The sequence below is a fragment of the Scyliorhinus torazame genome, chromosome 2 (genome assembly GCF_047496885.1).
Source record: "Scyliorhinus torazame isolate Kashiwa2021f chromosome 2, sScyTor2.1, whole genome shotgun sequence".
Lineage (NCBI taxonomy): Eukaryota > Metazoa > Chordata > Chondrichthyes > Carcharhiniformes > Scyliorhinidae > Scyliorhinus > Scyliorhinus torazame.
Window position 1 is genome coordinate 132,874,283 of NC_092708.1, and position 13,085 is coordinate 132,887,367.

Here is a 13,085-nt window from a genome sequence, read left to right on the forward strand (position 1 = left end):
GAATCCTCTTTAGGTCCAGGACTTACTATCATTTTTGTTAGTTACCAAGAGATACAAGCTTTAACAGCATGAGCCCTAATCTAATTTCTTGTGCATAAATCCAATACACAGATGATATTTTCATGATCTTTAAATCTGCAGCCACATGTATGATTTTCCTTCCACACCTTAATAGGCTCCTAATAAGCTTTCCCAAGCTTAAATTCACTTTTGAGATGAAGTAGTCTAATGTGGTCCCTTTTCTTGATGTGCTAATTGCGAAATCAGCTCATGAGTTTTCCATTACTATCTACATGAATAGGATGGGAATAGAGGGATACCGACCCCGGAAGTGTAGAAGATTTTAGTTTAGATGGGCAACATGGTCGGCGCTGGCTTGGAGGGCCGAAGGGCCTGTTCCTGTGCTGTACTTTTCTTTGTTCTTTGTACCACAAGCCGACCTTCACTGGTCACGATACCCATTGGGATTTGTATATGTGGTGAATGTAGGAATTTCAGATATATTGTATTATAAGTATTTTGTGAAGTAATGGGTAAAAGCTTGGGTTCGAGTGTGTTTGACTGCTGAAAACATATTTTGAAAGGTTCTTAGGTTGAAAGGCAACAAGGCATTCGGGAGCCAGAGTTGCAATTAACCATTGTAAAAAGCCTGGGCTCATGCAATTTTGTTTTCATCAAGGGGATTCCCTGGGGATTTAATCTTCATCATGGTGAGATGATGTCATTGCTGGGTGGAGCTAAGGCATCGGGCTTTTTGAGAAAGCATTTGCAGTTCAGTTCTGTTCTGGATGAAGCTGGGATCGCAAGTCAGGTTTTGTTCTCTACAGCTTAGTTAAAAAGAGATGAACAGTCTTTAAAGCAGTGCAGACTTGTCTGTGTACATGGGGATGCAGAAACAAGCCTGTTGAAACACCTTTTGAAGACATACAGCCAGAGCATTAGTCTTACCGGAATTAGATATTTTCTCTAAAGCACTGTCAAGAGTTCTCTTTCTCAAAGCATAACTCTGGAAAGCAAGTATTCCTCTGTGCCATTGGTATTTAAGGTGGATTGAGAGCTGAGGTGGGGGGATTTTCTTGCTGTTTAAGTGGGAATAAAGATAGCAATTAAGGGTATTGTATTCACTGTATTAAGTAGTATTGTTTCAGGGGTAATTGTAAGTTATTTTCTGGGATGATGTTAAAGATTTTAACACTGTTAGTCATGAAGTTTGTTTTAAGAAACACTATCCCTATTTCTTTCTTCAATCACTCCTGGGGTGAAGTTTCCTTTCCTCACAGTCTTACAAAATTAAAATTAAATATTGGTGCTTCTGTCCAGTTGAAGTCTGGGCTGGGATCATAATACCTGCTAAGATTGGCCTCATCATCAATTTTGTAAATAGGGCCCTAGTCATTTGCTCAACTTGCAAGCTTGACACAGAGGTAGAGGGCATCCTTCAGGATGATCCTGATCAGATCATTTTTCATTGTGTATTCTGCAAGCTTGTAAAATGCAAAGCTGTCACTTTCAGACCAGCCTAATTTAATTCAAATTTTGCTGCAAATGCTGCTCCTACGCAGTGGCTATGTAAGCAATATTTTCCACTAACAGGATGCTACTATCAAGCCAACAGGATGTTCTTCCTACCCCACAATTGAGCAGCATCATGTACAAATTTCAATGCCAGTGCAAAGACAGGTAAGTATGCTATACATTCTAATGAGAGGCTGATTGGAGCAAACAGCATAAGTACTAGCCCCATAATGTACACCACATATACAGACCCTACTCAATCTGCTTGCCTATTTATGCTTGCTAAAAATGACATACATTCATATGAAGAGACCCATCCTCTGCAAACAAAAGTAATGTGTTCAAGCTTTGTACCTTTTCTGAATTACCTGCAAGTTTGGGAAGCCTATGTTCCCGGTTACTTTCTCCAAGACAATCCCATGAATTAATTTTTTTTCTTAAATCAGAGACAACTTTCCAACCAATCAGCACTCTTTTCTCCTGGAAGGTAAATTGTTGTGGTCATTTGAAATTTGGCAATCTTGCATTTGTCCTGATAAGTGCAAGATGAAAAGCTTCAGCAACATGCCCCTCTTTTCAGCAAATATTTAAGTTCTGTACTTCCAAACGACTCTATGTTAAAAAGACAGGACATCTTTTCTCAAAAGCTATGTTGAAATTCACCAACATCTTCGACAGGATAGAACGGTCGTGCCAGTTTTTCACCACACAAGCAGAAGCCAAGAGTCAGGCTTATGTCAGAAATCAACCTTCGTAGGAAAGACTGAAGTTCAGATTTTCATGGGAGCGAGACCTTAATTGACCTTAATTTCCTGTTCGTTAGAGTCAATGGGAGTAAAAATGAATGCGGGTTTAAGCCAACCAAAGCTGCCATCACTGAGGCTGCTGGTTGAACTGAGAGAGAAAGCTTATGCTAAAGTCTGCCACTGAACCAGAGGGAACCAAGACGACTGACGGAGCTGGAGGCTTGGCACTTTTGAGGAGAGGAGGTTTTCTCTTCCTAGAGGATGGCAGGAGGATGTCACCTCACCCTGCAGCGGCGCACGTCTCTGTTAAGTGTTAACTCACTCCACCTCCAAATCCTTCCCCTCTGTTACAGCTTGGTCCTCTCCTGAAGAGGGCCTCACCATTCTTGACGTCAATGGACGCGATCTAACGGAGATGTTTCTAAGTGTGGTAGTGAGCGGGAACGGCCGCAAACCTCCCAGTGCTCAGCGCGGCGAGGCTGTCACCACTGTAAAAAGTTAATTGGTCCACGTAACGAGGCTCCACGTGCAAATGATGGTCTCGCCGGTTGATTCGCTGGGTCCAAGCTCGCCAGTCCACTGTTAAAAAGGAGAGCAGCACGAAAACAGCTCCTGTCAACCCCACTCAGATCACAGCCATACCACCGAGGAGACAAGCCCCGCAATTCAGGGATGTCGACCTGGGCAGATTATTGGATGCGATCGAGGCCAGGTGGGATTGCTCTGTTCCTCCAAGGGTCTTGGAGGGTTAGCCACAGGGCAGCCAGTGCCTTCTGGGAGGAAGTGGCAGCGGCTGTCAGCTCGGGGAGTGTGATCAGGAAGACCGGCACTCAATGCTGTAAGAAGATCAACGACTTCCATCGGGCTGCACGGGTAAGTTGGCACGGGAACCCGACCATCCCCACCCCCAACCCCAACCCCACCTCCCCGCTGAAGCACCAACCCCGAGCCTCCCAAACCCACAATGAATGATGCGTGTGGCTAATGATGGCCCCTCTGTGTCCCATAGAGGAAGTTGGCCTACAACAGATGGGAGAGGGCCAAGATGGGCAGCAGGGTGCCGTATATCAGAGTCCTCAACGCTACAGGAACGGGCCATGGAAGTCACGGGCATGGCCAAGGACAGATCTGTAACCAACATTGGCATACGGCACAGAGGTGAGGATCCACCGGCCCCCACTCAGATAACCTTCCCACTAACCACGTCAATTCTCCTGAAGGATCTCTCTCCGACGGCACCATACTGTACAAGGCTCTGGTCAGACCCCATTTAGAATATTGTGAGCAGTTTTGGGCCCCGTATCTAAGGAAGGATGTACTGGCCTTGGAAAGGGTCCAGAGGAGGTTCACAAGAATGATCCCCGGAATGGACGACTTGTCATATGAGGAGTAGTTGAAGACTCTGGGTCTGTACCCGATAAGAGTTTAGAAGGCTGAGGAGGAATCTCATTGAAACTTACAGAATACTGAGAGGCCCAGATGGAGAATGTGGAGAGGATGTTTCCACTAGTTGGAGAAACTAGAACCTGAGGCACAGCCTCAGACTGAAGGGACGATCCTTTAAAACAGAAATGAGGAGAAATTTCTTCAGCTAGAGGGTGGTGAATCTGTGGAACTCTTTGCCACAGAAGGCTGTGGAGTCAAATCACGGAGTGTCTTTTAGTCAGAGATAAATAGATTCTTGTTGAACAAGGGGATCAGGGGTTATGGGAGAAGGCAGGAGAATGGGGACGAGAAATATATCAGCCATGATCGAATGACGGAGCAGACCGGATGGCCAAATGGCCTAATTCTGCTCGCATGTCCTATGAACTTCCGGTTGTGGCAAGTGAGGGGTGGTCATGCACTAGGTAACTCCGATCAGAATCTGCATTTTTAAGGCCTTTTTGCCTGATTTTCCAGGAGAGTTTTGGAGGAAAGCATTCTGGATCAATAGTAGTGTTCCTGCGCCAACACATGCAAAAACGAAAAGGAAAAGGAAGCAAAAAAACCACAGAACCCACTGGGAGGCCTTGTGCAGTTCGCAGTAAAAATGGCAGCGTTGTCAGCGACGGCTGCCCCAATAACAGCGGACATACTCTCGGATTTGCCTGAAAAAGAGCTTGCAAAACACTTCAACAAGCAATGGAAGTTTGTGTCAGAGAGTCTACGTAAATCGATTGAGGAGGCGTTGGGCCTGGTCAAAATGAAAAGTGATAAGTGGTTAGCACTGTTGCTTCGCAGCGCCAGGGATCCGGGTTCAATTTCTGGCTTGGGTCAAGGAAGTGGGCGGTCTTAAATAAGGTTAAGGCTGTGTTGTATAAGAAAGGAGTTTGGTTGGGGTGCTGCACCCGACAAGTTTGCGGGTCAAATTCGAGTCGAAGAACTATTACATCGAGGAACTGGAGGAAGTGGACACCTTCATTAAAAAGCATGGACTTGGGGCTAGTTGAATGTGTTGTATAAGACCTTTCATGTAGGTGGGTTGGGAAGGGTGTTGGGGTATCCTGTAGAGGGTTGTTGATATTTGTTGCTAAAAGTAGTTTTTCTGTTTATGGAGTGGATGGCAAATTTTTAAGATGTGGAATGTACTATGAGGATTGTTTTATCCCTGAGGCGGGCAATGTCATTGTTTCTTTGTCCTTGGGGGGGGGGTGGAGTGGGGGAACAGCCCTGTTAGCAAGCAACAAAGCTAGCGAATGGGAGTGAGATGGGGGGAGGAGCTGCAGCCATTAAACTAGTTTGGTCAGGTTTGGTGAGCTTAGCATCTGGGTTGGGATTTGGGGAGAGAGAGTTTGGACCTTAGGTTTGGTCTCCGTTATGCTCTGAGGATGTACTGAAGGGCATTGAGCTGATGCAAACATGTAAAGCCCCAGTCCAGATGAGTTTCCTGTCGAATTTTATAAGAAGTTTGAGGGCCAATTGGTGCCATTGATAGTGATTCTTTTGCTCGGGGTTCATTGCCCAACACGCTTTCGCTGGCCTCTAACTCCCTCATCTTGAAAAAGGATAAGGACCCCACAGAATGTGGATCATATAGACCCAACTCTCTTTTGAATGTGGACTCCAAGCTACTGGCCAAGGTGCTAGCGCTGTGATTGGCGGCTTATGTCTCAAATGTAATTGCAGAAGACATGACAGTCTTTGTTAAGCGGAGGCAGTTAACGGCTAATATATGGCGTGTGCTGAATGCGGTCCTCTCCCCCTCTTCAGCCCCTGAACCAGAAGTGATTATATCTATGGATTCTGAGAAAGCATTTGACAGGGTGGAGTGGAAGTACCTTTTGAGGTGCTTGGGAGATTTGGCTTTGGGCAGAAGTAACATCTCATGGGTTTGGCTATTGTATCGAGCCCCTACGGCCTGTGTACTCACTAATATGAGGAATTTGGTGAATTTCCTAGTGAATAGGGGTTAGAACCTTTGTGCTGAGGTCTTCCTAGAAATGCAGGAGGATAAGGATGGGGTGGGTGGGGGGGTGGGGGGGATGCAGGGAGCATAGGGCATCTTTATATGCTGATAACCTGCTCTTGGATGTTACGGATTCAGTCTCCTCTATGCACAAAATAATGAAGCTACTGAGGAGCTTTGGCTCCTTTTTGGGGTATGAATTGAACTTGGAGAAGAATGAATATTTTTCAATTACAATATTTACGAGCAGATTATGTCAATGGAAGCTGTCTCGCTGGACCCGGTGAGGGAGAAGTGTGAGGGGGGCTCGGACCTATTTTGGATGAGAATGCATAGGGTGAGGCCCTTCGTAGGGTGAACTCCACTTCCTCCTGCACACGGTTCAGCCTGATTCAGCTTCAGGTGATACATAGGACTCACCAAACTAAGGCTAGGATGAGTGGTCCTTCACCGGAGTGGAGGACAAGTGTGAGCCGTGCTCCATGGGTCAGCTAACCACACCCACATGTTCTGGTCGTATACAACGATTGTAAGGTTTTGGATCTCCTTATTTAGCATCATGTCAGTGATTCTCAACACTGATCTGGAACCGTGTCCGTTGGTGACCATTATCGGGGTGTTGGACTCGCCGGGCCTGCAGACGGGGGTGAAGGCAGATGTTCTTGCCTTTGCCTTTGCCTCGTTGATAGCCCGGGGGCGAGTTCTGCTGGGATGGAGATCTTCCGGTCCGTCTAGTGTCTCTGCCTGGTCGGGTGACCTCATGGAATTTTTAGATCTGGAAAAGGCCAAGTACACTGTTCGGGGGTCAGTGGAGGGGTTCTACCTGAGGTGGCAGCTATTCATTTCCTGCTTTAAAAAGAGTGAATCACCATCAGCTGTTAAGGGGCTGGGGGAGGGAGGGTAGTTATTATATTGGGGGTGGGTTATTTTGGTCTTTCTTTGGGTGAGATTTATAGTTTGGTTGGTTGCTTTTTCTTTTTTGTTTCCTTTGCATAGAACATAGTTACTGACTCGCTGCTCAGAAACAAGAGTTCTGTACTATTTGATATTCGTTTTGGATTGGATTGGATTTGTTTATTGTCACGTGTACCGAGGTACAGTGAAAAGTATTTTTCTGCGAGCAGCTCAACAGATCATTAAGTACATGAGAAGAAAAGGGAATAAAAGAAAATACATAATAGGGCAACACATTTCTGGGCTGTTTGATGTTTATGGCACATTTGATATCAATGAAAGATTTTCAATTGAAAAAAAGTTTTAAATTCTGGTTTCTTGAGGATGCCCAATTTCCATTATCATTAGTGGCTGTGCCTTTAGCTGCCATGTGATAAGCTTTATATTCATGAACCTCTTTGTCTCCCTATTTCTCTTTCAAGATGCTGCTTAAAACTACTTGTTTGACCAATCTGTTGGCTATTTGCCTATTTTCCCTGACCTGTCTCCATGTCTAATTTTGCTTTTTAACATTCCCATGAAGTTCCTTGGGACATTACATTACATTAAAGGAGCTATACAAATATAGGTTGTCATCATGTTGTTGTCATCAATAATATTTTAAGTGTTTCTTTTTACTATTTATGGGATGTGATCATTGCTGGCAATTATTACCCATCCCTATTTACCCTGGAGGAGCTGGTCTTGAGCCAAAGTCTTGAATCACTGTAGTCCATGCGGTGCAGGTGTACTCACTGTTGGTAGGGAGTAGGTTCCAGGATTCTGATGTGGCAACAGTAAAGGAATGGCGATATATTTCCAAGTCCTTTTGGTGTTTGACTTAGAAGGGGACTTGCAGGTAGTGGCGTTCCCACACATCAACTGCCCTTGTTCTTCTGGCTGGTTGAGGTCATGGGCTTGAAAGGTGCTGTCAAAGGAACCTTGGTAAGTTTCTGCAGTGCATCTTGTACATGGTGCACATTGTTGAAACTGTGCAGTGATAGTAATGCCATTAAATGTCAATCGGATATGGTTCAACTCTCTCTTGTTGGAGATGGACATTTCCTGTCACTTTAATGGCAAAAATGTTACTTGCCATGAAACAATCCAAGCATGAATGTTATCCAGGCCTTATTTTGGGGCATGGACTGATTCAGTATCGGAGAGTTTGCTAATGGTTCTGAAAATTGTGCAATCATCAGAGAACACTTTTAATCTCATGAAGGAGGGTAGGTCACTGATAAGGCAGCCGAAGATGGTTGGGCCTGGGATAATTGCCCTGAGGAATTTCTACAGCAATGCCTTGGGACTGAGATGATTGACCTCCAACAATACAACCATCTTCCTTCGTGCAGATAGGACCCCAATCTGTTTAGAGATGCCCCCCAATACCCATTGATTTCAAATTTGTTTAGGTTCCTTGATGTCACACACAAACAAATCCTGTCTTGATGTCAAGGGCAGTCATCCTCACCTCACCTCTTGAATTCAGCTCTTGAATAAACTCTGTCTCTGAGCAGTGAGCCAGTAACTATGTTGCATGCAAATATAATTTAGGTGGTGAGACTACTGCAGCATGAAAGCGATATGGGGGTTGCCTGGGAATATTGTGCACACAATATTCTGCATAAAGATGTTTGTGTGACTGCACATTGATGAAATGGAAAACCTTGTGGTTGGTGAACACATCTGCATAATCTATTGATCTCTTAATTCCCAAATATGCACAGTTGAGAACATAGTTGCTGGAAACAAGCCAGAGCCACACATCCAAGTGCCTGATCATTTTGACCGGTGTAACTGAAGATAAAGTTAACTTAATTGCCCATTCCTGACAAACAAACCTTAAAATGTCTCCAGCTGAGCCATGGAACAATCCAGAAGCAAAGAATTTGTGGTTAGTAGTGCTTTTGACTGGTAAACCCTATGTGTTGGGTATGGCCTCCTTTGAGCTGCACCTCTCTGATTCTCCCTTCTCTCCTGTACAGCCACAGGTCTACAAGATCAGAAGGTTGTTGTTGCTGCTACTGCTGGTGGCATTGCTGGTCACTATCAGAGGTGCAATCTAAGGCAGCATAACCAAAACCCATCCCAATCTGATAGATCAGATGTCCAAAATGCGGATTAGACCTCCAAACCACAGATGGCATCGACAAAGTTTTGGTGAAACCCACAAAATATGTGAACCAACCAAATCCAATAGGCAAATAAAGTGCTGAGTATTGGCGTGTTTCTCTATGATTGCTTCAGCCCTCTCAATTACTGCTGTGTACTTGCCTTGTTTTCACTGGTGAGTTCCAGGACGCCCAGGAAACTCATGGACCCAAAGTTAATGAAAAGAGCATATCAATACAAAAGACAGATGATGGACTTTCAGCTCTGGAATTGCCCCTGCTACTGATGCATCCACTGGGCAAGAAAGAGCTTCGGCACTTGTTCTAGGAGTCTATGATTTCAATCGTATGTGATACTTCCATATTTGAACCGTTTGAGAAGCAATCTTTCACGCAAAAATGAAGTCTGACACAAGCCATGGAATGTAACAAGCATGTTTAGCAGTTCATTGTTGTCAGTTGACTGCATTAACACAGGGCAGGATTCTCCCTTTTGGGGACTAAGTTCCCCACACACGGAAAACATATGAGAATCACTCCGGACTTTTTCCTCGAAAGTCTGGGGTGATTCCCCGTTTTCCAGAGCCCGGCGTGCATCCCGCAGCTGTCTGCCGGCGGGGCCCTGCTGTACAGACTGTGCGGCAGCACATGCAAGCGGGTCCGCGCATGTGTGCGGCAGCTCACTTCAGCGCAGGCACCGGCGACATGCCGGACCCACACAGCGGGCCCGCGCGGAGGAAGGTAGGTCGCCCCCTAGATCTCAATGGTCCGCTGATCGGTGGCCCCCGATCACGGGCCTGGCCACCGCTCAGGACCCCCCCCCCTGGAGTCAGATTCCCCCTGCCCCACCAGGTCCGCCACCGTGGCTGCGGGTCCGAGCACCCTCTGGGTGGTACCAAATGTGAACCACGCCAGCGGGAACTCGGCCGGTCAACCACGGAGAATCGCCGCGGGGGCCTGTTCCAACGGCCCCCGACTGGCGCCACATCGGCCGAACACGCGCGACTGGCGGGTCCACGGATAATCATGGAAGCGCCGTTGCGCCGGATTTCCGGCGTGAACGGCTATTCGGCACCCCCACTCCGGGCGCGATTCCAGCGTGGAGGGTCGGATAATCCCACCCACAATATTTTTATTTTAAGAAGGGCAGCACGGTGGCACAGTGGTTAGCACTGCTGCCTCACATCACCAGGGACCCAGGTTCAATTCTGGTTTTCGGTGACTGTCTGGATTTTATATTTTCTCCACGTGCTTGCGTAGATTTCTTCCGGGTACTCCAGTTTCCTCCCACAGTCCAAAGATATGCAGGTTTGGTGGACTGTCTATGCTAAAAATTGCCCCTTAGTGTTCAAAGTGATAGGGTGGGGGCCTCCATAGGGTGCTCTTTCAGAGGGTCAGTGCAGATTTGATGGACTGAATGGCTTCCTTTTGCAGAGCAGGGATTCTATGGATTCTATGAATAATGCTCGAGTGAACAACAGCATGTTACATGGTAACTTGGCTTCCAGATACATTGTCATTTTGTCAGTTCTAAGCCCCACCTGTGCCCAAACCCATACACTCTTGCACATTAAAATCTATGTTTCTTGATGTATTCTGTAAATATGTATGGAAATGTTTACATGGCGTGACAAGTACTTTTTATATTGTATAATTATTTTATTTAAATATACTGTGTAAAGTAACTGTGTAGTAAGTTCTGGCAAACTTTAAAATCAATTCCATTTCATTCATCAAGCAAACGCTATGCAACAATGTTTTTGAGGGTATGCACTTACCTTGGCTTTATGCCCAAATTCTTGGTGCTCCTGTAATAGCCATTCATTTTCAGTCAGAGATGACCCTAGTTTTTCATTCTGTAAATAAGTCTCTCCATCGTGTTGGAACCACTGCATCACCTTCGTCAAATACACAGTGAAAATAATTTACCATACAGTATTGTACAGACATTTTACAGACAATTAAGGCCTTCTTTTAATTGCCAATTAAAACAATCAATTCCTGGACATAAGCATGGAAACATTTGGTGGGACTTCTGGTGGCGCAATGCAAGGGGAAGATGCTGGAAACCTAAAGTTTTACCCTTCTTTCCTAGCGCCATGGGTAAAGTTCTCTCTTATCGGAGATGCCCAGAGGAGGCGAAGCCAAAAAGGAATTCGTCATAAATTTGTCGACTGACTCCTCTCAGAGATCTGCTGGAGGTAAGACGTGGAGTCAGCGTCTTTTCAAACCACTCCACTAATGGCTGAAGCTCTCACCATAATTTTGGCAATTGAGCTCGACAAACACCAACAAAACATGTCGACAGATCTTAAAATATCAATTGAAACAAATAGCCCCTATTCCTTTAGCTCTGGAAATCACCAGTAAAACTGTCAAGGCTCATGGAGGCCGCATTGTCGGATCATAGTGACAGGATCACCCCCCTCGAGTCTGACCTTGCTTTGGTGGTCAAGGTTAACAGATCGTTAACAACTAAGCTGAATGATCTAGAGAACAGATCCAGGATCCAGAATGTGCGTATAGGGGGTTATTGGAAGGGATTGAGGGCTGCACCCCTACTGAATATTTCACAAGGTGTGCTTCCATCCCCCATTTTTAATGGAGTGAACTCCATCCTGTACAAAAGTGAAGTCAAAATCGAGATGATTTATCCAGTGGCCTTTGAGTAACGTTCTGAGAAAAAGACCACATTTTTTGATTCACCGTGAGATGCGGACTCCTTTATCCAAAAGCACAAGTTGTGCACTGTTTAATTTATTTTATGGCTCGGTGTGGAGGCACTTTGTATTTTGTTTCTTTTCATATTCGTCATTTGAGTTTACTATTGATGCCTTTAGAACAAAGAATAATACAGCACAGGGTCAGGTCCTTTGGCCCTCCAAGCTGTACCGGTCATGATACCAACCTTGGCCAAAACCCTTAGCACTTCCTTGTGCCGTATCTCTCTATACCCATCCTATCCATATGTTTCTCAAGATGCTTTTTGAACGCCATTAATGTATCTGCTTCCACAACCTCCCCTGGCAACGCGTTTCAGGCACTCACCACCCTCTGTGTAAAAACACCTCCCTCGCACATCTCCTCTAAACATTGTCCCATGGACCTTAAACCTGTACCCCCTGGTGACTGACCCCTCCACCCTGGGAAAGAGTGCCTGTCCATCCACTCTATCCATGCCCCTCAATCTTGTAGACCTCTATCACCCCTCAAGCTCCGTCATTCTAGTGAAAACAGTCCGAGTCCATTCAGCCTCTCTGCATAGCTAACACCCTCCAGATCAGGCAACATCTTGGTAAACCTCCTCTGCACCCTCTCCAATGTCTCCACATCCTACTGGTAGTGTGGCGACCAGAATTGTGCGCAATATTCCAAGTGCAGCCTTACCAAAGTTCTATACAACTGCAGCATGACTTGCCAATTTTTGTATTCAATGCCCCATCCGATGCAGGCAAGCATTCCGTATGCTTTCTTGACTGCCTTTTCCACTTGTGTTGCCACTTTCAAAGATCTGTGGACCTGCAGGCCCAGATCTCTCTGACTTTATATATTCCTAAGAGTTTGCCATTTACGGTATATTTTCCTGTTAGGTTAGACTAATCAAAATGTATTACGCACATTTGTCTGGATTAAACTCCATTCGCCATTTTTCTGCCAAAGTCTCCAACCTATCTATGCCCTGCTGTATCTTCTGACAATTCTCAACACTCTCTGCCACTTCACCAACCTTGGTGTCATCCGCGAACTTACGAATCAGATCAGCTACATTTTCCTCAAAATCATTTACGTATACTACAAATAAAAGAGGCCCCAGCACAGATCCATCTGGAACACCACTAGTCACACCTTCCATTCAGAAAACACCCTTCTACTGCTACCCTTTGCCTTCTGTGATCGAGCCAGTTCTGTATCCATCTTACCACCTCATTTCTGATCCTGTGTGACTTCACTTTTTGTACCAGTCTGCCATGAGGCACCTTGTCAAAGGCTTTACTAAAGTCCATGTAAACTATATCCACCGCCCTCCCCTTTTCAAACACCTTTGTCACCTCCTCTAAAAACCCGATCAAGTTATTGAGGCACGACCTCCTCTTCACAAAGTAATGTGTTTATCGCTACTGAGTCCATTTGTTTCCAAATGGGTATACATCCTGTCCCTGAGAATTCGCTCCAATAATTTACCTACTACCAACATGAGGCTCACCGGCCTATAGTTTCCTGGTTTATCCCTGCTACATTTCTTACCTGGTACCACATTAGCTATTCTCCAGTCCTCTGGGATCTCACCTATAGCCAATGAGGATACAAAGATGTCAATCGAGGCCCCAATACCTCCTCCTTTTCGATGTCACCATGACCCAGACTTACCCAAGAATCTTCTTCCACAAA

General features: G+C 45.5%; 1 protein-coding gene across 4 annotated transcripts in view; it reads right to left on the reverse strand.

Annotated features, from left to right (window-relative positions):
* ccdc141 (coiled-coil domain containing 141) overlaps nucleotides 1–13,085 on the reverse strand; it is a 340,177-nt gene that overhangs the window by 217,667 nt on the left and 109,425 nt on the right. For all 4 annotated transcript variants that reach the window (XM_072477265.1, XM_072477274.1, XM_072477256.1 and 1 more), the window contains exon 6: nucleotides 10,475–10,594. In XM_072477265.1, coding sequence (XP_072333366.1) covers nucleotides 10,475–10,594 — 120 coding nt within the window. The remainder of the gene's footprint in view (nucleotides 1–10,474; nucleotides 10,595–13,085) is intronic.